The sequence below is a fragment of the Globicephala melas genome, chromosome 1 (genome assembly GCF_963455315.2).
Source record: "Globicephala melas chromosome 1, mGloMel1.2, whole genome shotgun sequence".
Lineage (NCBI taxonomy): Eukaryota > Metazoa > Chordata > Mammalia > Artiodactyla > Delphinidae > Globicephala > Globicephala melas.
Window position 1 is genome coordinate 45,397,970 of NC_083314.1, and position 23,593 is coordinate 45,421,562.

The window sequence follows — 23,593 nt, forward strand, 5'->3', positions numbered from 1 at the left end:
CTGTTAAACTAATTTAAAGGCAAGCATATGAATTTGATTTGGATCAGAGTGTCTGTCTTCCTTGCCATGTAGCCCTGGCCCGGGAGGGAGTATCATTGGTGGTCCAGCAGGTGGCACTCTTTTCTTTGTGCACTAGTACTAAACTAACAACTAACTTGTCCAAGTACAAGGTAGTTTAGAGTCCTGCCTTCAGAAGAACCCTATAATCTGTTTATCTATGGCAATAATATGGTTATAGATTTCACAAGGGCAACTTTGCTGGTCTGGTCTTCGTCAAATTTTTTTCTTAAATCAAAGACTTGTTTTATTATGGTACACGGACTGGGACTGATGTGAGGGGGTGGATGTAGTGGGCAACCACTGCCCTGATTAGCATCAGATGTCCATCCCGATGACCATGAATGTGCCAAAGGTGCCGCGCTGTGCATCATGGTTTTCCTGACACCGCCCATCAGACCCCGACCCCGTATTCCGATCCTGAGACAGGAAAAGATGCTGAGGAGCTCCCCCGCCGCCATGCCCGCGGTGCAACCCATCACAAAACCCATCTTCACGAGGTGGAAGCAGCTTGGCTGGAACTGTGCATAGGGACTCAAGGCCACCAGCATCTCGCTTGTGGCCTTGGTCACTTTTGGTCTTTGTCAGATTTGAAGATTGGTCCATACACATCTAACTACCCCAATGGGTCTAGAGTTTGTCATCCTTAGTTTTAAGCCTTTATCGGTTTCTACGCTATGTCTAAGGTCTTGCACAATGCTGGAGGTCTACATAAAATTGTGATGATTCATATTTGAAAAGCAGGTTGAGCAAAAGTAATGTTTCGCAATTAAAACAAAATATTTTTCTAATAAAAATTCCACACATTCTTGGAGCTTCTGAAACTTCCCCTCAAGAATCACTGATGAGAAGTTGGATTCCATCTTCTACATATTCTTTCTAGAAAAGATTTTATCCAGTTAATTTTCTACAGTTTGTATTACAAAAACAGGTTTTTGTGTCTTTCAAATATACAATTAAAACATAATGGGCACATTTATTTCCCTTTCAAAATTGATCCTAATGTCCTGCCTCCTGGAGAGAGTGATTTGCTGGTCACAAATTAAAGGTACTATAATAAGCACAAGAATAAAAAGAACTAACATTGATATGTTAATAAAAGCAATTAATAACCAAACAGCAAAACACCTGTTCATTTATTACCTCTTACTACATGCTACATTTAGAGAGTGCTAAATATGTGCTAGACATATTCAAATGTAATAAGTTCATTACATATATGATATCATTTAATTTTCAGATACCCAGTTGAAGAAAAGAAATATAAAGCTTACAAACTTTATTTCCCCAAGTCATGTGGCAAGTCAGTATCAGAATGAGGATTTCTAAAGCTTTTACCCCTGAAAAAGACAGAACATATTAGAGTATTGCAACAATCTTGTTAGTAAGTGAAGGAGCTTTATTTAAAAAAAAAACAAAAACAGTTCATAAAATGACTTTCAATAGTTAACCCTATTTTGTACAACAACCTATAACAGATATTAAGATTAGGCCTTCTTTAGAAGTTGTACAAAGAGGAGAGGGGAAGAGAGTGTAAAGTAAAGATGGGAGAGGGTCAGAGACAAATTAAATTGATTTTACAATTTGCCTATGTTTAGCACAATCTTCAAAGAAGATTATTCAATAAAGAACATAAGGAAATATGTTTTAATAAGCCTAATGTGTTTAATTTGCCGTGTGTGTTAAACAGGTAAATGTCTTTAATATATATAAAGCTCTTACAAATCAATAAGAATAAGAAATCAATAGGAAAGTGGAAAAGTATAACAATAGCCAATTCAGAAAGGAACACATATGGCCAGAAAATACATGGAAAAACTAATTAACCTTCTCGTTAAGAATTTCAAAATTAAACAATAGAACGTTATACCAATTTCAACTCCCCAAATTGCCAAATATTAAAAGGAATAATGAAAATAATAAATAATAAAAGATATGCCAAAGTCCAATGTGATTGAGGAGTAGGGAAATAGGTATGCATCCATTGCTAGTAGATAGGTGAATTAATTTACATTTATACAATGAACTATCATGGACCTATATCTAAATATTTAGATGGAAATATTCCAGATGAAAAATTATGATACAGATTATAGAATACATATAGAATATCATTTCATTTTGATAAATAATTATAAATAAATGTATATATAATTATAAATTATAATTGCATATACATTTGTATGTAAATTTGTAGGAATCTACATCAAACTGGTAATTGGGGTTATCTAAAGATATTGATGTCGGGATTTGGGTGAATTTTCCAGGTTTTTTCTTTTTGTTTATCAGTAGTGTCTAATTTTTCTATAGTAAAACCTGGTTACTTATGTAAATAAACAAAAGCAAGATTCAAAATAAAAGAAGCAGTATCGTGGTTAAGAGGATGAACTCTGGAGTCAGGTAAGCCCAGGTGATGGGTGACCTCGATAAATTCCTTAAACTTCTTAATCTTGGTTTCCTTACCTGTAAAATGGTGATAATAATAGTGCCTACCTCAGTGGGTTTTTGTGAAGATTAAATTAGACAGCTGATGTGACCTACTGTTTGTGATTACCAGTCAATCAAGTAATTACAGAGCTTATACTCGGATATTACAGGGCAGTACAAGGTACTTGGGGAAGTGCACAGTTTGAGATTGTCCCTGCTCTGCAGGCAGTTAAATTCCCAAACAGACAGATGTCACTAACTCAAATGAGAACATGGCAAACAAGGGGTTCAAAGTTCTATGACATGCAAGGGAATCCCAAAACACAGTCACATTTTCAATGTGCTAAATGTCTATTAAACTAATTTGTTCCTTCAAAAAAAGGTAATTTAAATGGGCGAATTATATTTCAATTAAGATGTTAAAAAAAGGTAATCATTTTAGTATGTGAAACTTACCTGAAAGAAATGGTCTCAAGAGTATTTTAAGACCCAAAACACTGATGCGATACAAAAACTAACATTGTAAAGGAAATTTTCTAAACTAGCTGATTTGAATCATACGAAGTTGAATCTGGTTCATAAAGTTATTGAACTGCTTGGAGACTCATTTTAGTGTGTGATTAATAAAATGATTCCCACATAGGATTTGCAAATATTAAATACTATCACTAAAATAATGAATTCCTTAATTTTTCCTGTAAACCTATTGGGGAAAAAGAGCTTTATTCGGGGAAAAAAGGGAGCAGAAGTTCTTGCTTAATGTAACATCAGTGATTTTCAAGGTCCAATTAAAATACACTTTCTCTAGAAAATTGCCTCTTTGACCACTCTGTCCTTCTGATAATAACAATCCTAGTTTCCATTTACTGAACACTTATTATGTTCCTCGGAATATGTTAAGTGCTTCACAGACCCAATCAAATTTAATTTTGACTATACTATGAGGTAAGTGTTATTAGCTCCATTTAACAGATAAGGAGACTAAGACAGGTAAGTTAAGAAACTTGACCAGGTCACATGGCTATTAAGTAATCTATTAGGTTAGGATTCCAAGCTGGAACTGTCTGGTTACAAAGCTTGTTAATAACTACACCATACAAAGTCCTTCCTTGTACTTTGTTCATTCTGTGAATGCTACAAATGAGCAAAGAATGATAGATCAGTATAATCAGCCTTTTCTCAGTGTATTCCCAAATAAGAGCTAAAGAGCTAAGACAAGCTAAAACTATACTCTGGCAGGAGATCCAAACTAGTTTTATTTAATAACAATAACAGTATTCTGAGGCATAATTATAGCAATTTATATAATGAAAGGAATTACTACTCTGAGAAAATATACTTAATAGAGCCAACTAGAATATTGAGAAAAGAGTTGAACATTGAATTGTTTAAATCATTGAATAGTTATCTGGAAATGCTCTTTATTCACTGAGATCACAGCTTTCATTGACTGCAGATTCTTACATTTTATATTTCACGCATTCACTTATTCAGTAGCCGTCCACTGAGCACCTACTATGTGCTAGGTGGTGTTCTAGGCTTTTAAGGTATATCAGAGAACATAAAATCCCTGTCCTTAAAGAAAAAAAAATAATAAAAAAGAAAACAAATAATTTTTTAAAAATCCCAAGAAACAACAGTATCAACAAAGACAATCCCTGACCTCATGGAGTTTCCATCTCAGTGGGGAGAGACAGACAATGAAATATATGTCAGATGATGCTAGGTGATATGAATAGAAATAAGAAAGGGTAAGAGGCAGAGAGATGAAGGCTGGTGTTTAAATAGGGGGTTAATAAAAGCCTCTCGGAGGTGTTAGCATTTAAGTAGAGCTATGAATGAAGTGACAGAGTTGGAGAGTAAGCCATGTGAATTACCTGAGGGAAGAGAAATCTAGGTGAAGAAAGAGCATGTGCAAAAAAGGCCCTGAGCTTGGTGTGTCCTAGAAGAGGCAAAAAGGCCAGTAGGGCTGGAATAGAGAGAGCAAGGGGGAGGGAGAGTGTGTGATAGATGAGGGCAGAGCCGAGTGTCTGTGACAGACTTTGTGTTTTTTTCTCTGAAGGAGGGAGACCAGTTAGGAGGCTATTGTAATCATCCAGGTGAGAAATGATGGGATTGATAGCAGTGGAGGGGATGAGAAATGGTTGGATATTGGCTGTATTTTGAAAGTAGATTTGAAAGGATTTACTGATGGATTGGAACGTAAGGTGTGAGAGACTGGGTGTGAGGTATGAGAAATCTTTGTGCTAAAACGCTAGATAATTAACCTTGGAGGGAAAAGCCTTCAAAGTCCTCCACAGGCCTGGTTCTTGTGTGAACAGACCATTTGACCTTGGAGGTTAAGTCAACAGGAATCACTAAAATCTGACTGCTAAGAATAGGAAGAAATAAGTGGTGACCCTTCTACCAAGCTGGTTCTTGTTCGGGAGAAGCTGCCAAGCTAAACAGTGCTTGTGGGAAAAGAACAAGTGCACTTTCTAATGAACTATTTCTAGTTTGCGGAGGGGAGGAACCGAACCTAAACATGTTAAGAGCAGACTCTGATCAAGGCCCAGCCTTCGGTTCTCCCTAGCTTTTTCCATTTCCCTCTTTTTTTCCCTTCATCCCCCACTCCCTCCTTGGTCCAACTTCTTGGCTGCAGGAAGGGACAGTTTACCACTGGTTCTCAAACGTCAACAGGCATCAGAATTACCTGGAGTGCCTGTGAAAACAGATTGCTGGGCTCCACTCCCAGAGTTTCTAATTGGGGCGCCGTGTGTGTGTGTGTGTGTGTGTGTGTGTGTGTGTGCGCGTGCGTGTGTGTAGAGCGGTAGAGAGGAAAGGTGCCGAGATTTTGCGTTTCTAACAAGTTCTTAGGTTATGCTTGAGAAGAACTGTTGCTTCCGTACCGGAGAGGAGGGCGTGCAAAGCAAGGAGCTCTGGAACTCCACCTCGTGAAATGTGAGGGGGAAGGTTCCAGCTCACAGAGGTTTCCAGTCACTAGGGAAATTGTCCTCTTACCCCAAGGTGAAAATAAGAAGCCAGAGAAGAGAAGAAGCGGGAAGTAGTCCTTCCAGACCAGACATCCCCTCGGAGCTTCCCAGTGAAACGAAGGCGGGAAGACAGCCCCGGGCCAGCCCACAGATCCTCAGAGGGCGCGGACCCGTAGGAGGCGCCCGAGAAGGCCGCGCCTCTTGGAGGAAGTTTGCCCTTTAATTGCAGAGCTCAGATCTCCGTCTCATCAACTTCCAGGAGCGGGCAGCGGGCGCCGACGGGAGTGTCAGTCCCTCCCGCCCAGGGACTGGGTCGGGCAGCCGCGGCGTTCAGCGTTCTCCCGCACCGTCGCCATGGGCGGCTCGGCCTCCAGTCAGTTGGACGAGGGCAAGTGCGCCTACATCCGAGGTACGCCCGCCGGGGGCTTCCCGGGAGCGCGACGCCCGTCCGCCCGGAGCCTTGCGCCAGGCTGGGCCCCCGGGCACTGGCCCCAGAGGGGGCGACCCGACCGGCGTCCGCAGCGCCCCTGCCCGACACGACCCGCTCTCCACCGGCGTGCGCGGGGATGACAGGGGCGCACGGGACGCTCAGCCAGGGTTCCCGCAACCGGACGGCAGCTCGGCCTGCGCGCCCTGGCCCGGGTGGGGTGCGGGGCAGCCAGGGCGAAGGGGTTGGGGGTGCTTAGGGAAGCGCCGCCGGGCGGTTGGGAGACGCAGGTGAAGGTTGTGGAGAGGAGGACCACCCAGCTGCCTCCACTCGGGCCGCTTCGTTGTCTGTTCTGCACATCCCGCCCCCCGCCCAGCAACACCTCGCCGTCCTGTACCTGGCATTGGACTCAGTTCTGAGCTCTTTCTGAACTTGCCGCAGAGAGAACAGTGGGGATGTCCCCTCGCTTCTAGAGATTCCCCTGGGGATTCCCGGCATATAAGGCAGAATTTCCCTGGCCTGGTTTTGTAAGACGCAGCGTCGGCCACAGCTTTACTTGAGCTTCATAGTGTCACTTGTGGGATGATTTCATCAGAGGCAGAAAGGACAATGTCATCAGGCCCCCAGGTTGTGCGGTTCCCTTCTCTTCCCGGAGGTGAGAGGTTGGGGAAAACCGAAAGAGGAACACTGGCATATTGGGTAACAGTTGCTAAAATTGTTTATGGGGAGAAACTCATTCGAGAGCCTTTCTGGAATATAGTGATACAGTAAAGAGTGTGAGGCAGAAGAAAAAACCCAAACTGAGCTGCAACTGCAGGAAATCATGATTCTTTATCTCCTGGGTGTAACTGGCCTCTTTCTCTTCCCTCCCCCACAAACCTTGCCGACAACCACTACCTAACAGTTGGTTATCTTGTGAATTTAGTTTTTCTGGCTTTAGAAATACCTGCTAAACTAGGTATTATACTCTAGGTTTTACCCTAATTCTGCAAAAAAAAGGTCTTTCTGGTACCTTTTTCTGGCCCCTGAACCATTTCCTAAGAGGAAAGCATTTATTTAGTGTCTTTATTCCAAATTTGCTTTCAGTCACAACATTTAAAACCATTTAAAAAGGATATCAAATTAGGGCACTTGAGAGCAATTTAACTGATTTTCCAGACTTCTGCTCTGGTGCTTTGAGAGGTAGAAGATCATCAACAACCTCTACTGTCAGGGAATAAAACTTGGTCAAGTATCCCTTTGCTGTTGTTTATTTAAAATGGGGAAAAGATGGATGATTTGTTTATATGAGAAAAAGAGCTAAACCAAGTCTGCCTTAATCTTACAAATTTGGCTACATGCTTGTTATTTACACCAATGGTTAGGGGACTGAAAGAACAATGTACTAGAACGTTGTGAGAAGGGGCTTGCATTTAATTATTAGCAAAATATGTTTATGGCATTTATTTTATAAAACTTGGTTTCACTGAAAAGCATAGAAACATCAAGTTGCAGCATGGCCTCTACGGTAATCAGTGGAAGTCCCGCAATGTGAGGGGGTTAACTTGCTTGAAGAAGACTTCATGGTTATCATGGATGTTGCTGCAGACGCAAGCATTGTACTCACGTGATAAGAAAATGTGTTACCTTTTTCATTCTGAAATTAAATTATGACCTACAAAAATATGAGCTAGCTAGTACACAGGAAGGACTTGTAATAAATGTATTCTGAATGCATAAAACTATAAGCAGATTGTGTGACAGTCATTATATCCTCTAGTCTTGTTCAGTTATATCTCCTCATTATTTCTTTGGGAGGGCACTTTCAAGGTATGTAGGGGTGGAGGGAAGAGAAGAGTTAAAGTTAGAATACCTCCAGAGAAAATGAGAAGTTGCCTCATTTGAGAATACTAGTCTTGCCAAAAAGAGAAAAGAGCACTGGAAAAATGCATGGTGTTGTGAATTGTTAGTGCATGAGCAAAAGAAGTTCATGAGGCTGTGATTTCCTGATGGTTTTGAAGCCCCAGATCCCTGAAAAAAACCATAACCCTGTCTTCACTGCTTTGCCCATCCGTTAGCCCACAAATATTCTCAAGCTTTGATTTAATTGTGAGCAGAACAATTGAAAGTATGACAGTAAAGTTTAAGCATGATTTTATAACCTTTCTCATAAAGTAGCCGCCAGTGAAATATTATAGATTCGAAATCTCCTGTAGCTGAGAAAATAACTTTCTTTCAAGCTTTATAAACTTTGCCAACATGGAGAATAACTAGTCAATACATTTGGAGTGAATTTTGCTAACTTAATCTTGTACGTGTTATGAGCAGCTGTATTGCTAGTAGGCTAATGATTCTGTATCAGCACTTACTTTTGGCCAAATCATTCAATAGCTGCCACTTGGTTTGTGTGCCTCAAAACTTTGTATTATTAGTGATCTTTGTCCCATGGATATTTTGAAAGTACATTATTTCTTAAGATTTGGTAAAGCTCTAGGTAAAGGGGCACCAGAAGTGTTAAAGGAGTTACTTCATTTCTAAAGATGTTAGTTTTGAAAATTAGTACCGCGCTCATGTTTCTTAACAAAAGAATACATTTTGGGGATGTGTCTAGAAGTCTTTCAGTAACTTCCCTTGATGAGATGTTGCTATTAATAAACAATACTAAAGACCAGCTTGTAATCACATGGGTAGTGTCATCTGTTAGCCGTCAGGAATGCATTTAGCAGTGACCTAAAAGGATCTTGCTTTAATGAGAAAGAAAGCTCATAAAATCCAGGCATCAGTGGTCAATTTAGGGCACTTTTCTCTTTTCCTGCCCTGTGTTTTTTTCCTTTTAAACTTTTGGTATGCCTAAAAGTGAACTACAGCGTCAAAAAACACAGCGTTTTCCTGTTAAAGCAATAATTTTATTTCCTTTAAAAAATTACCATTGAATTGTTGATGAATCAAAAGAAAACAAACTTGAAAACTCTCTCACATATGTCCTGTGGAGGGTCGGAAAAGTACTGGAAAATCAATGCTGCGGCTGAGAACTGAGGGATACTTGGGTTCTTGGGGTGGGCTGGGGGATGCTGGAGGACACCTCTAGGCCTGGTAGCAGCAAATAGCAGTCAAGAAAACTGTTCTTCTCCTAGACTGACTATCACATTGTCAGCCACACCTCACCTGTAAAGCGGCTTCCTCTGAAATACTCATCAGTGATCTGATGCTTATAAAGGAAGAAATGAATTTCAGCTTAAAAACAACATGTATTCCTCTCAGAGGAATTTTCTCATATTTATACCATAAGGGTTAACTTAGGTGGCTGTATGTGAAATTTAGGCTGATGATAGTGTCTGGAGTAAAGTCTCCCTAGACCAGGTGAATGGAAGATAGGGAGTTTGCAGTCTCCTCACCCTAGATGCGTAGTTATTAGTCCACACATTTGCTTGTTCTTCAGCTGTGATTTGTTGGTAGGAGATGGGCAAAAGAACTGGTCTGATGTAAGCTCAGAGTTCAATTTATCTCTAGTAAAAGTACAGTTGACCCTTGAACAATATGGGGGTTAGGGGTGCTGACCCTCTGTACTGTCGAAAATCTGTGTATACTTATAGTAGGCCCTCCGTAACTGCGGTTCCTTGCTGTCCACGGATCCACATCCACGGATTCAACCAACTGTGGATCATGTAGTGCTGTAGTATTTACTATTGACAAAAAGTAAGTGGACCCACGGAGTTCAAACCCATATGTTGTTCAAGGGTCAACTGTATATTGTAATGGAACTTTAGGATACAGAGTGTGGTAGACACTATAAGATGCCAACCCAGCATCGTTTCCCCATTCTTCTTTCATAACAGAGCCCCAGTTTTGTTAGGGCAGCCCTCTGTTTCAGAGAGGCTAGCCCCACTTATCTTCTGAGAGACGGGTGCTAGTTGGTCCATGCCTATCATGGTGGTGTGTTCTTGTCAGTGATTGCAGTTGACCCTTGAACAACATGGATTTGAACTGCATGGGTCCACTTATATGCAGGGTTTTTTCAATAGTAAATTCTGCAGTACTATATGATCCCCAGTTGGTTGAATCTGGGCATGTGGAGCCACAGATATGGAGGAACTGCAGTTATTGAGGAACGCATATATGGAGGGCCAACTGTGCAGAGGGGGGGCGCCTCTCACACCCATCTCCCCGCTGATGTTCAAGGGTCAGCTGTATACAAGGCATGGGATTGTGATGAAATCTGGCCACTGAAGCTTTTTTTTTTGGCTGTGTTGGGTCTTCGTTGCTGCGTGTGGGCTTCTTTCTAGTTGCGTTGTGGTGCGTGGGCTTCTCATTGTGGTGGCTTCTCTTGTTGTGAGCACGGGCTCTAGGCGTGTGGGCTTCAGTAGTTGTGGCACGCGGGCTTAGTTGCTCTGCGGCATGTGGGATCTTCCCGGACCAGGGATCGAGCCAGTGTCCCCTGCATTGGCAGGTGGATTCTTAACCACTGCGCCAACAGGGAAGTCCCTGCCCATTGAAGCTTGAAGGGAACTTTGCTGGCTGCTTCTAAGAAAACTTTCTTCCCTTTTCAAAAGGAGACAAAGGGAAGAGATGTATTCTCTCCTTTTGGATTTTGTTGCATCTGAAATGTGATGCCTGGAACTGCTGTTTTTATCTTGATGAGCAGGAGGGGCACTAGCTTAAGACATAGGCAACACCTGGAGCAGTGCCAGGCTGAGGCAGTCTCAGAGAGGAGAAGCTGGAGCCCAGCAAACCTCACTGATTGCCTGCCCTACTCTTGAGTACATCTTGTTATGATAGATACTAAGTCCTCTTTGAGCTGGGCTGGTAGAGACTGCTAGTTATCCCCTAATATAATTCTCTCTTGCTTTTTAAAATAATAGAACTTCCAAATGTTAGCTGGCCACATGAACTCCTAGAATAAAGATATTTCCCAGTCTCCTTTGCAACTAGATAGGGTCATGTAACTGAGTTTTGGCTAATGGGATGTAGGTAGAAGTGCTGTATGCAGTCCCCAGAAAGTGACCTTAAAGGGAAAGGGTGTGCCTTTCTTTGTCCTGTCCTCCATACTGCTGGCTAGATTGCGAAAGTGACTGGAGCAGCCATCTTGGACGATGGCTTGTCCTTTAAGAAGGAATTCATGCAAAGTGGAATAAGTGGACAAAGGAGCCTAGGTTCCTGAGGACTTCATGTAGTAGAACTTACATACCAGCTTTGGACTACTTAGCTCTGGACCATAATAAGGGAGAAATAAACTTCTATCTTACTTAAGCCAGTGTTATCTGTGCTATTACTGTTATCCACAGTCAAACTTATCCTAACTAATATAATTTTCTTCTGTTATTTATGGCCCAAAGCATTCTAGCCAGTACACTAAGTGCTGCCTTATTAGGTCCCCCTCAAGAAAAATTAATCCAAAGAAAGTAGGAAGTGGGTAAGAATTATCCCATTAGTGTTTGTCTCAGTTCCTAATTTGTAGAAATAAATGGGTTCTCCTAAGAAGTGAGGAATTGCAGTGCCTCAGGTGGGAAGAGCAGAGACGGGAGAAAAGAAGAAGGAGAGGGCCCTGTGTAAATAATGCACAAAGATATATTGATCCCATTATGTTTTAATTTAAGAAATGACAGTCTACTAGTGCAGCTGGCAGGAGTTTTGCATTAGGAAAGCTATTGCTGATTAGGAATTTCTGGTGGCAATTATTACTTTCTACTACCTTTAGTCTTTGCGAATGGAAATCAAGACTTTGGGAATTCAATGTGAATTGAGGTTCTTAGATTCATCAAAAATAAAGACCCTAGGCTGAGACAAATCAATATTTTCTCCCGTGCTTTTGGAAGAAAGAGTGATCTTCCCTCTTTGGTCCCAATTCATGTTCTGATGAACGCATAGAGTCAGATGCTAAATCAAGATCTGGTTTTGATGAAACACTTTTTTTTTTTGCCTATCGACGTTGGCTACAAGAGGATCACTTCATCACGGGTGCTTTAGTAATAGTAACTCCTAGAATGACAATAGTGATTTTTATTTAGTTTTGCTGTGGACTACTGAGCTGATTATGGTTTTACTCTGTTGTTCTCTGGAAAGATCTGAACTGGGTTCCCAGGTAAAAAGTACAACAGGAGGAGCAGGATTTGTGACAGTAGTTTCTAATTTAATTAAAATAAATGTACTGTGAAAGTTTTACAAAATATGCAACGTGCATTATGACAGTGAATTTTAATCTCCTAATCAGAAATTTTAATATTTTTGATCAGTGAAGCTAACTAACACCATTTTAAGGAAAAAGGTACATACAGCAGTTTGCCTTGTGAAATGAAAAATGAAGTCAGAGGTGAGGATAATAATGAAAAGGAAGACAAAAGAATAAAAAAGCACAATTCATCTGCCACAGTCTGTTAAAAGCACTTTAGTAAAACATATGACATGAGGGCTGAAATTCTAACAGTTCCAAACTAAAACACACACACACACACACACACACACACACACAATCCCAAATGCGATACAGATTTTCTCCTGTGAAACTGGAAAATTCATTTTAAAAAGAGACTAGCAAGTTGCTGCCAATAAGAAATTGCAGGCCAGCTTATAAAAGTACCTCTTTTTTTTTTTTTTTTGGTACTACATGTTTTTTCTCACTTACAGGAGAGAAGAAAAGATTTAGATATATGAAAGAAATTAATTCAGTTTTGCAAATTGCAAGGTCTAAGACCCAAAGAAGTTTATACTTCTATGCTTGATGTTGTTTGGATATTGCTGTAGATAGGATCAGAATAAATCAATAGTTTTTTTACTAGGAGGCTTGAAGTGCTTTTTAAAAAGTCCATAGTCTGAAGGAATTTTGGAAAAAGAGTAAAAGTTTCTATGCCAAACCATGTGGATTTTTTTTTCTTTTATTTAAAAATAAAACATAGGCTTCAAAACCATGCAAAACAAATGCATAGCTTAGTGCATCATTACAAGGCAAATGTCCTGTAGCCACCACCCAGGTCAAGAAATGGAAGGAACTTTACTAGCCATCCCAGAAGCCTCCATGTACCCCATCCCAATCTTAGACCCCTTTGTCTCTCCAAAAAAAACTACCCCTGAAGATACTGGCTCCTAAAAGAACTATTTATTTCCTCGCAGTTCTGCTATCTGCCTCGGATTCCACTGGGTGATTCTACTTATTTCCTAGTAGTCAGTCCTGTGAGTCCATTCAGCTGGCAGATTGGCTGGTGGCTGGTCTGAACTTGGGTAAGCTGTCTCTCCAGGTGGACTTTCTACATGGTCTTTCCAGTAGGGTCCTGAACTTTTAAAATGCTAGGTCAGGGTTTGCAAGAATGCAAAAGCTTCTAGACGCTGCCACAGCTTCTTATGGCTTAGCCTTAGGACAGCACAGTATTACTCTGCCACATTCTATTGGTTAAAGCAAGTCTCAGGGCCAGTTCAGATGCAAGAGGAGAGGACTCCACAAAGTCATGAATACTATGAGCTGTGTTTCGTTAGGGGCTGCCAGTGTAACAGATGACCACATTACTCATCCTAGATTTTATAGTAATGACTTTCTTATACTTCCTATAGTTTTATCACCCAACAATGCATTTTTAAACACTATAGTTTAGTCTTGCCCATTATAAAGATATCTTTTTAAGTTTCTTTTAAACTACAGGTTTCCCTTACGTCTCTGACTTTTACTTGCAAATGATCTGTTGACAGATCTGGGCTCTTGGACATGTAGGGTTTTCCACAGTCTGGAATTTTTTCATGGTGCAGTTCCACGCATTTCTCCTGTACTTCCTACAAATCGACAGAGATAGTGAGATGTGATCAGACTGAGGATTCATACTTTTGTCAAGGCTATAGGTGGTGCTGTGTTCTTCATTTGGAGGCACCTAACATTTGGTTGTCTCTTTTTGTGATGTTAGCGGTTATTGATGCTCATTGCCAGGATACATTAATTCACTGGGATTGAAGAATGGTGATATTCTAATTATGTCACTTTGTTTTCACTTATTAGCTGGAATAGTTTTATAGAGTGATACTTTCCTTATTTACTATTTGGTTGCCTCATACGATACTTCATATAGGAAAGGCAGGATAAAAACTTTACCCTTTCATTTTATTTACCAGTTTTCAAGATAATTTGTTGGTTTCCTGTCATCCCCTGAAGGTGATCAATTAACTTAAAAAATATCATTGTAAACTTATGCATTCCGTTGTAATTCTTATCCTTGTTGAAGCCCAAATTTCCCATCATTGGCAATGAAAGCCTCTTCAAGTTGGCTCCTGAGTCCTTTTGAAATTACCCTAATAGTATTTGATAGCTTCCTTGCCTTCCAGTAAGTCAAGATGTTCTTGGTTCATCACATTTATTTCCTATTCCATACTTGGAATAAGCAATATCTATAAGAATCCCTGGTTTCTTTTAGTGGAAAATGGTATTCAAGAAGACAGTTTGGGCCTAGAGAGGCTCATTGCTATGACTGGGTTGGCCGTTGTTTCTGGACCTTTTTAGTGGACAGAACTGTGAAAAAAAAGGTATATCTCCTACATTATATTTTTATCTCCTTTTTCTTGGTTCTCAAAGGCACAATAGATGGTAGAATTAAATATCCTCAAATTGTTATCTATGTTATCCCACTTAATATATACAACTATTTCAGAGAATAATGTGAATACTACCACCATCAATTATGATTGTAGAAAAATGTTGAACAAGCTGATTTAAGAATTAGTAACAAAATTTTTGTATATGCTATCCCAATTCTCCCCCAATTTTATTTTATGATTTTACTATGTCAGGGCATATAACCATTATATTATATTCTTTTTTTCTCATTTACTCTTTGTTTTCCAAGTAAGTATTACTGAAGACATCAGTCCTTATGTTGATGTCTCATTGGTGTTTGAAGCTCATTATCTAGTAGCTTTCTCAAGTAGAGCTCATGGGAACGTAAAGAAACATGAAGGTAGGACTAATTTAGTGGCTCAGCGATATCATCAAAGGTCAGCTTATTTCTGTCTTTCTACTCTCTGTGGGCTAGCTCTCCTATGGTTGAAAGATGACTAGAGTAGCAAAAGATATCACGTTCTTCAGTAAAGCAATGTCCCAGAGGTCGAGAAGAGGACTGTCTATTCTGTGAGTCTCTTTATAAGAACAAACCTTCTCCAGATGCCTTACAAGCAGACTTGCCTTTATATCCCACTGATCAGAACAGGGTCACACATTCCTTCCTAAGTTATTACTGGCAAGAGTATGGAATTATCATGATTTGGTTAGACTAATCCAGATTCACCCCTGCCTGGGGCTGGGCCCTATCCTCACTGAAGCACATGGCTATAGGGACACCTGAACAAAATAAGGCTCACTTGGCAAGGAAGAAGCATGAATGGCTATTAAATGGTGAGTAAGCAACATTACGAGTTTTGATAAATGTTACGAACGGAGTAAAAAGGGTATTGAGACAGAAAACTGATGGTAATGATAGAGCATGGAGATGAGATATACTTAAGATATAGTGCTCAGGAGGATGGGGAAGAATATTTGGAGTAGAGAGAACAGTGTATAGAAAGGGAAGAGGAGAAGGAACCTGAAGGAATTGAAGAAAGGGTGGTATGGGTGGAATGTAGTGAGCACGAGGGAAAGGTTTTTGATGGAGGGGATTCCTCATAGCACTTATTACTAACAGACATAAAATATATTTATTTGTCAGTTTTTTATTGCCTGCCTATCAGCACTTTCACCTCCACAAAAGCAGGGTCTTTGTATTGAGAGATCAGTGTCTGGTATATGGTTTGTTACCAATAAATATTTGCTTAATAAATGAATGAAAGGAGAAAAAAAATTTAACTATAGTGAATATCCTAAAAAATGAGAGAAGTATTGAGTTTGGAAAACAAGTTCAGGATGCAATGAAGAAATGACAATAATAGAATAAGAGATATCTCTTGGAAATTAAAAATCTAATGATCAAGAAATTTAAAAATCCAATCGTTGCTCTGGAAAACAAACTTGAGAAAATCTTGGAGAAAATAGAACAAAAACATCTAAATATGGAAAATAGAAGAGGCAATAATAAAAAAAATCCAAGGGTCAATCCAAAAATTTCAATATCTGACTCACAGAAGTCCTAGGAAATAGAGAACAAAGAAAATGAAGAGGAGGGCTTCCCTGGTGGCGCAGTGGTTGGGAGTCCGCCTGCCGATTCAGGGGACACGGGTTCATGCCCCGGTCCGGGAAGATCGCACATGCCGCGGAGTGGCTGGGCCCGTGAGCCATGGCTGCTGAGCCTGCGCGTCTGGAGCCTATGCTCTGCAACGGGAGAGGCCACAACAGAGAGAGGCCCGCGTACCGCAAAAAAAAAAAAAAAAAAAGAAAATCAAGAGGAGAAAATTAGCAAAAAAATAATACAAGACCATTTTCTAGAATAGAAGATCATGTGTATCTGGTTTTATAGAGTCAATTCCTGGCACTCATCCAGGACTGGGAATAGTTTACATTCCCATCATCCAAAACAGAAAGACCTTAAAACAACAACAACAACAACAACAAAATGAAACAGAAAGACCTTCTATTACATAGGGCATTGTAGTAGTGAACAGAAATTAGCACTAGACGTTAACACTGGTCTGGACCTGTCTAATAAAAAATGTAAAAAGCAAACCTCAAAAGGATCAGACTGATCCTAAGTAACTTAACTGCATGCCTGAACAAAGTCCAACATTCTTTATAAGAATACAATAAAATATACGTTCAACAATGTAAAATTCACAATACCCAGAATCTGATCTAAGATTACCAGGCAAATGAAGAAGCAGGAAAATATTCATAACTCAAAGGAAAAAAATCCATCAATAGAATGGATTTAGGAATTACAGACATGATGAAATTAGCAGACAAGGATGTTAAGACAGTTTTTATAAATATGGTCCATTCTCTAAAGTAGAGGAATTTAAATTGTACTATTTAAATTTAAAGCAGATAATTTTAGAGCATAACTAAGACCTGTGCATATCAACTGGGATGTCAATTCTTAACTAAAAATGATAACTTCTGGTCTGAGGAATGATAATAATAATAACAACATTAAACACTAATATTTATTGCGTGCCTACTATGTTCCAGGCAAGCAAATTTCTCAAAGGATAACCAATGGAATATCAAATGTTCTTCCAGAAATTACAAATCTTGTCCACATAGCTTTTTCTTGTCCACATAACTCCTTTCTGATGGAAAGGAGCGTCAGCTTAATAAGATTTGAACAGTCACTTATTAACTTTAAATGAGATAAGCCAGTAATTTATCCCTTGAAACGTTTACTAAACCCTTGATTCCATATCTTAACCCCAAATGATTTGACTATTTTTTGAAGTGAATATTTTTAGTGGATGAGATTATAAATAGCTTAATCCAGAAAGTAAAATTTGTCTAAATGTTAGCAAAACATAGTAGGGAATTTACAAATAGGTGAAAGCAGGCATAGTAGGTCACTTTAAATTAACTCTAATAAAATTGTGCCTTTAAACAACTTCTTCATTGTAAAAGAAAATATATTTGGGAAGTAAGGCACAAAAGACTCATAAATGGAGCTTTCAAATTTGAAAAATAGGCGTGATAATCTCCTGAGGACTTGCTGAATCTGAAGCTGGATTCTCTGAAGATTTTGGATCTGTCAACTGGCAGCGTTCAGTTTCTCATATGTAAAATGGGGACAGCAGTAATGCCCAGTGAAATAAAGGAAGGTCAGAAATGAAGGTCATATAATTCTGGAATTTCCCAATCCTACTATTATGATAATCAATTTTTTTTTTTACTATCAGGAACAGCATGAGGCTTTCCCAGAGTAAATAATTGGCTTTCAGACACTGCTGAATAATACCTATCTCCCACATTTGTTCTGTAGACTAATTGATGTTTCAGAGTGTTTAAACACAATGCCTCTACAGAAGCAATGGCATTATAATTTGTTGGGACACTCTAATATTGTAATTAGTACTAATTAGATTCTTTTCAACAGCTTGTTGAATGTACAAATTACTGCATCTAGGGTATTCTGCTTTATTTATTCATCATGAAAAAGTCAGATATGATGATTTAAATAGGAGCCTTTAAACAACTATTCTCAAGATTCTGCACACACCTCTCCCCTCCAACCAGGGGAGGGTAATAGCAAGACGCCCTTCTAGGAAATGTCATAGGGAGAGTAGTCCCAGTGATGTCCCAGGAGTCAACTCACGCTGGCTGGGCATCCTTCCTAATTCAGAGTTCAGTGACATCATATTGGTAGTTTAAAATCAGCCATGGGGGGGCTTTCCTGGTGGCGCAGTGGTTAAGAATCTGCCTGCCAATGCAGGGGACACGGGTTTGAGCCCTGGTCCAGGAAGAGCCCACATGCCGTGGAGCAGCTAAGCCCATGCACCACAACTACTGAAGCCCGTGTGCCTAGAGCCCGTGCTCTGCAACAAGAGAAGCCCCTGCAATGAGAAGCCTGCGCACCGCAACAAAGAATAACCCCCACTCGCCGCAACTAGAGGAAGCCTGCGCGCAGCAATGAACACCCAAGCAGCCAAAACTAAATAAATAAATAATCCATGGGGGGGGTCCTTTTCTTTTTTTTTTGAGACCCAGTTTACCAGCTTGTAACTGCCAGTGCCTGTCTCTTCAGTGTATGGAATCTGGTCACAGTTGTAACCAGTTGGCATTGGCCTGCAGCCACATTTCAGTTGTACATTAGAGTGGGCTAACTGCTGAAACTAACATTCCTCAGATCTCCGTGGCTTGACATGATAATGATTTATTTCTCACTCATTACACAACCCAGTGTGATTTGGTGTGGGATAGAGAAGGGGGTTGGGGTCATTCAAGGACCCAGAGTCTTTCCCTCTAGTGCATTGTGCCATGGAGCCTTTGGTAGTCTGGTGAAACCTAGGGACCCCTTCTCAGAATAATAGTTTTAAATTTAAAAAAGTACACAGGCTTACAAAAGAAACCAATTTTATTGAAATACAGATATCGAAATACATTAAAAATCTGTGACATAATAATATATGTGCTTCTTTATTAATGCAGTCAATGACAAGGTCTCGTGGTGGGTCTAATAACTGCTGTCACTTTGATGAAGTGCTATTGTATGATATTCAGTTAATGAAATGTGCTAAGAAGACATCTGTGATCTCTGTTGAGGATGAGGTCACAAGTACTGTTAAATTCTACTGTGGTTTGCTTACATTCATAATTGAAGGAAATGCTGACTTTGAGTTGAAAGTTAATAAAAATAAAGTTGTTATTTACCCTCATTCAATTTTTGGACTCCCTGAATTCTATCTGAAGATTCCATAAACATCCATAGACCCCAGATTAGAAACCCCTGATCTGGTGGCTCCATTATTCTTATCGCCACATAGATCTTAATGGAACACCTGCATATGTCTAGATAAGAGAAGAGGGACAGTGGTGAATTAGGTGCAAACATTTTATCAGGCCTGGAGGTGGCATACATCATTTCTGTCTAACCCTTGAATTTCCACATGACACAGCTTCCTTCTGTATCTTTCCATTTGGCAATTACCATCAAAAGTCCAATCCCTTTGTTGATCACATCTTCCCTTGCATCTCTTCAATATGTTGACCCTAACATTTTAATGAATAGCTTTTCTACTTTAAATGTAATTTCACTTTGAAGATAAGCTATATCTTTATCTTTAGGTAAGAAAAGCTCAAGCCCTCTAAACTTGACTATTGAGTACTTGAGATATGGCTAGTCCAAATAAAGATATGATGCAAGTACAAAATACACATCAGGTTTTGAAGACTTAGTACAAAGGAAAGAATGTAAAATATCTTAGTAATATTATTTAATAGCAATTACATATTGAAGTGATACTATTTTGGTCCTTCTGGGTTAAATACATATATAAATAAAATACATTAAATATAAAGTAAAATTAATCCAATCCATTTAAAAATTTTAATCTGCTACTAGAAAACTTCAGATTACATTTGAGACTCATGTTTATGGCTCACATAATTCTTTTAGGCTCCTACTCTTGAATAAAGATTCACAGAACTGCAAGGGACCTTAGAGGTAAACATCTAACCCAATCACTTTATTGTGATCTGAGAGCCTGAGTTGCTCCTATCTGCATAGCTAGTAATGGCAGATGTGGGACTGGAACTCAGGTCCCCTCACTTCTGGGACAGAGCTCTTTTCATAGTCCATGGTATTTCAGTCAAACCAAACCAAACCAAAAATCTCTAACTTTAAGTTTCCAGTCCATACCAGAATATACTCTAATTCATAGTTATACATAAAATCCTGAAAATGGCAAGTTTCTTCTTTCAATCTGATGTCTTGTTCAGCCCCAGGTTTAAAACTTAAGTACAGCTTCCTCTTGCTACTGAAGAATTGCAGGCACAGGTGGGCAGACAGACTGGCTTGTACTTGACTTCCTCCCTCATGATCCCGTATAAAAGAAGCCCTGAGATCATTCTTCCTCCCGTATTTCCCTCTGTTGAATGTTTAAGCTCGTAAAGAAATGCTACACTATTCTCATCTCTTCTGGATTTTGTCTTAAAGGAATGGAAACATTTGGAACCCTAGTACTTAACATGATCACCCCTTTCTTCCAGCCAGGAGGGAGCACAGTGGAGAGCAATTAAAAGAACTAAATGGTGGGCTTCATTTTCTTTTCTCCCATTTTCTCTTCTTGGCTCCCACTGTGGATTCTATAGCCAGATTTGAGAGGATGTCTTAAGTCTTTGCTGACCTTTTTGTTCCAGAGTATTCCTTCCCCCGGGTTTTTTCCTTCCTCCAGCTCCTTCTCCCTCTATGATGCACCAATTTTCATAGGATCACATTTGGGCCATTGTGTATTTAAATAATATTTAAGATAAGAGTTTAGACCAAAAAACCCTTACCTTAAATGATGCATTGCCAGTAAATCATTTTTTCCCCTTTTAGGAATTTAAGAAAATGTAAGTGCTTCTTGAATCATATAATTTGCTGTTGCAATTGAAATAAATAGTTCCCTTACTCAGCACTCTTTGGAAAGTATTATGTGTCACCTAGACTCTGGGATGTCTCTAAACTTGCATTTCTCGGCATTTTCAGTGGTCCCTAGAATTGTAAGTTCTAGAAGAGCCATAAGGAATGCCTCTTGCCCCATGACAACCTGGTGACCCACTTACCAACATGTTTCATGTCTTGGCACTTCCTCTCTTCAGTATTGTTCTGTAGCACTTTCATGAGAAACTCTTGAGGCATACCATAACTACTTTGCTTATTTCAGATCATCACAGTTATTGACGTCAACGAATGTCTGAGAAAGAGAGCACAAACTCTTAGTGTCTCTGTACGGTTTCTATGAAAATATTTGACGTCTTGAGATGTGTTGAGAGCCAAACTCATTGCTTCTCTAGGGATATTTTTTCAACTTTGCATTGTGAATTAAAAGGAGAAATGATATATTTTGCAAATGAGTGTAAGACGTTTAAGTTTAATAAAAATTTTCAAAATGGTATTTATAATATGTATCTGTTCCATTTTTCAGGAAAGTGGACAAAATAAAATGAACTTACAGAGCAGATAAATCCTTATAAAACTTTCATCAGACATGTTACCTCTGCAGCTTTTGTGATTCAACAGAACATTGGCTCTGCAGGCAGACTACTAGTTCAGGTTCTGGCCCATCACTTTCTAGCTGTGCAAGCTTTTAAAGTTACCTAACCTCCTCTGACCTTCATTTCTTCAGTGGTAAAATGGGGATCATGGTACTGCCCCAGATGGAGGCTGTAAGGATTCACTGCTCTGATCCTTGCAAAATACTTAACACTCTTAGGGACTTAGACTCTCAACTCTTAGCTGTTTTATCATTTATAATAGTTTATCTTATTTATTCCAAAACCAAAGTAAAAGGTTTTAAATAAACTGTACAGCATATAAAATTTTTTCCCTTAAAATCCTTAGTCAGCCAGTTAGAACCAGAACTGAACCGATGCCCATTTTCTATAATTCATGGAGTTGAGACTACGGCATGTGCCATACTCAATAGAAAGCATGGACTTTAGGGACAAGTGCATGACACTTGGTGCAGAAGAACTTGTTTGAGTCCTGGTTCTAACACTTACCATGTGACTTTGGGCTTGTCTTTAGGCCCCAGTTTTCCTATTAGTGAAACAAGTCATATTATTGATTAAGTCTCACTAAAGCATCTTACTTAGGATGAATTTATAAAATGGCATGGAACAGACCTATTTCTTCTGGTGAGGCATTCACTGTGTATCTTTCCTTTTAGTCATCAAAGAGAATGTGCCCTGTTTCATGAACTGAGATGAACAAAACACACTAAACTGCTCTTGAGGGAATTTATCATGGAGGTATTGGTGGGGAAAAATAAACAAATAATAAGATGATATGTGGTAATGAGTATTTTGAAGAAACGTAAGAACAGAGAAGAGGAGGGTGTGATGAGGGCTGCTACTTCAGAGAAGGGGCCAGGGAAGCCCTCTCTGACATTTGAATGAAGTGCTAGAGTGGGATACAGGAATATCTGGGGGAGATACATCCTGGGCAGAGGGAAAAGCAAGTTCGAAAGCTTTGAATTTGGAAGGGAGCTTATCCTGCCTTAGGAACAGCAGGGAAGCCAGTGTGGTTAGAGAGGAATGAGCAATGAGTGCTAATGGAAGATGGAGGGCAGGGGGTAGGTGGGGCAACATCACAGAGGGACTTGCAGGCTACTGTAAGGACTTGGGCTTTTACTCTGAATGAGAAGAGACACCATGGGGAGTTTTGAGCAGAAGGGTGAAATAATCTGATTTCTCTGACTCCTGTGTAGAGAACAGACTGTAAGAGGGAAAAGGGAGAAAGCTGGAGGTTAGTTAGGAAGCTAGATCTGTGATCCAGGTTAGGGAAGGCTTGGACTAGGGGGTAGCTGGAGGTAGTGAGTAGTAGTTGCGTTATAAATACATTTTGAAGGTAGACCTGCTAGGATTTGCTGATGAGGTCTGTGGTATAGGAGGAAAAAAAAAAAGTGGCTTCAAGGACACCTCCAAGATTTCTGACCTGAGCAACATAAAGAATGGAGTTGCAACTTACTGAAACAGGGGAGACTGAGGGAAACACATTTGAGAGTGAAGAGTTCATTTTTGGACATGCTACGTTTGAGATCCAAGTGGAGATATCAGATAGACAATGAATGTCTCCTCTAATAATAAATGTTGTTTTGTTTGTTTGTTTTAAGATTTTTATTGGAGTATAGTTGATTTACAATGTTGTGTCAGTTTCAGGTGTACAGCAAAGTGAATCAGTTATACATATGCATATATCCACTCTTTTTTAGATTCTTTTCCCATATAGGTCATTACAGAGTACTGAGTAGGGTTCCCTGCGCTCTACAGTAGGTCCTTATTAGTTACCTATTTTATATATAGTAGTGTGTATATGTCAATCCCAATCTCCTAATTTATCCCTCCCCCGCCTTAACCTCCTGGTAACCATAAGTTTGTTTTCTACGTCTGTGACTCTGTTTCTGTTTTGTAAGCCTTTAATTACCTGCCAGGCACTATGTTAAGAACTTATACACATTATCTCATTTGAATCCTCACAATAACTTTCTGAGAAGGTACTATTATCATGCTTATTTTGCAGATGGTAAGACTGAGGCCCAGAGAGATTATGTCTGTGGTTAAGGTCACATGTGTGTTATTTAGTGGATGGAATTCCCTCTGAAGCCAAGGCCCTGCTCTTAACAGTGTCACTGTATTGCCATGACAGGA

The 23,593-nt window shown here is 39.6% G+C and overlaps 1 protein-coding gene and 1 pseudogene across 1 annotated transcript in view; one reads left to right on the top strand and one right to left on the bottom strand.

The window, feature by feature from the left end:
• Positions 1–375: 375 nt before the first annotated feature.
• On the bottom strand, positions 376–608 carry LOC132593557 (reactive oxygen species modulator 1 pseudogene; annotated as a pseudogene).
• A 5,112-nt stretch (positions 609–5,720) lies between these two features.
• Positions 5,721–23,593, top strand: part of NIBAN1 (niban apoptosis regulator 1) — a 161,734-nt gene continuing 143,861 nt past the window's right edge. The window contains exon 1 of the mRNA XM_030873055.3: positions 5,721–5,865. Coding sequence (XP_030728915.1) covers positions 5,811–5,865 — 55 coding nt within the window. The 5' untranslated portion in view covers positions 5,721–5,810. The remainder of the gene's footprint in view (positions 5,866–23,593) is intronic.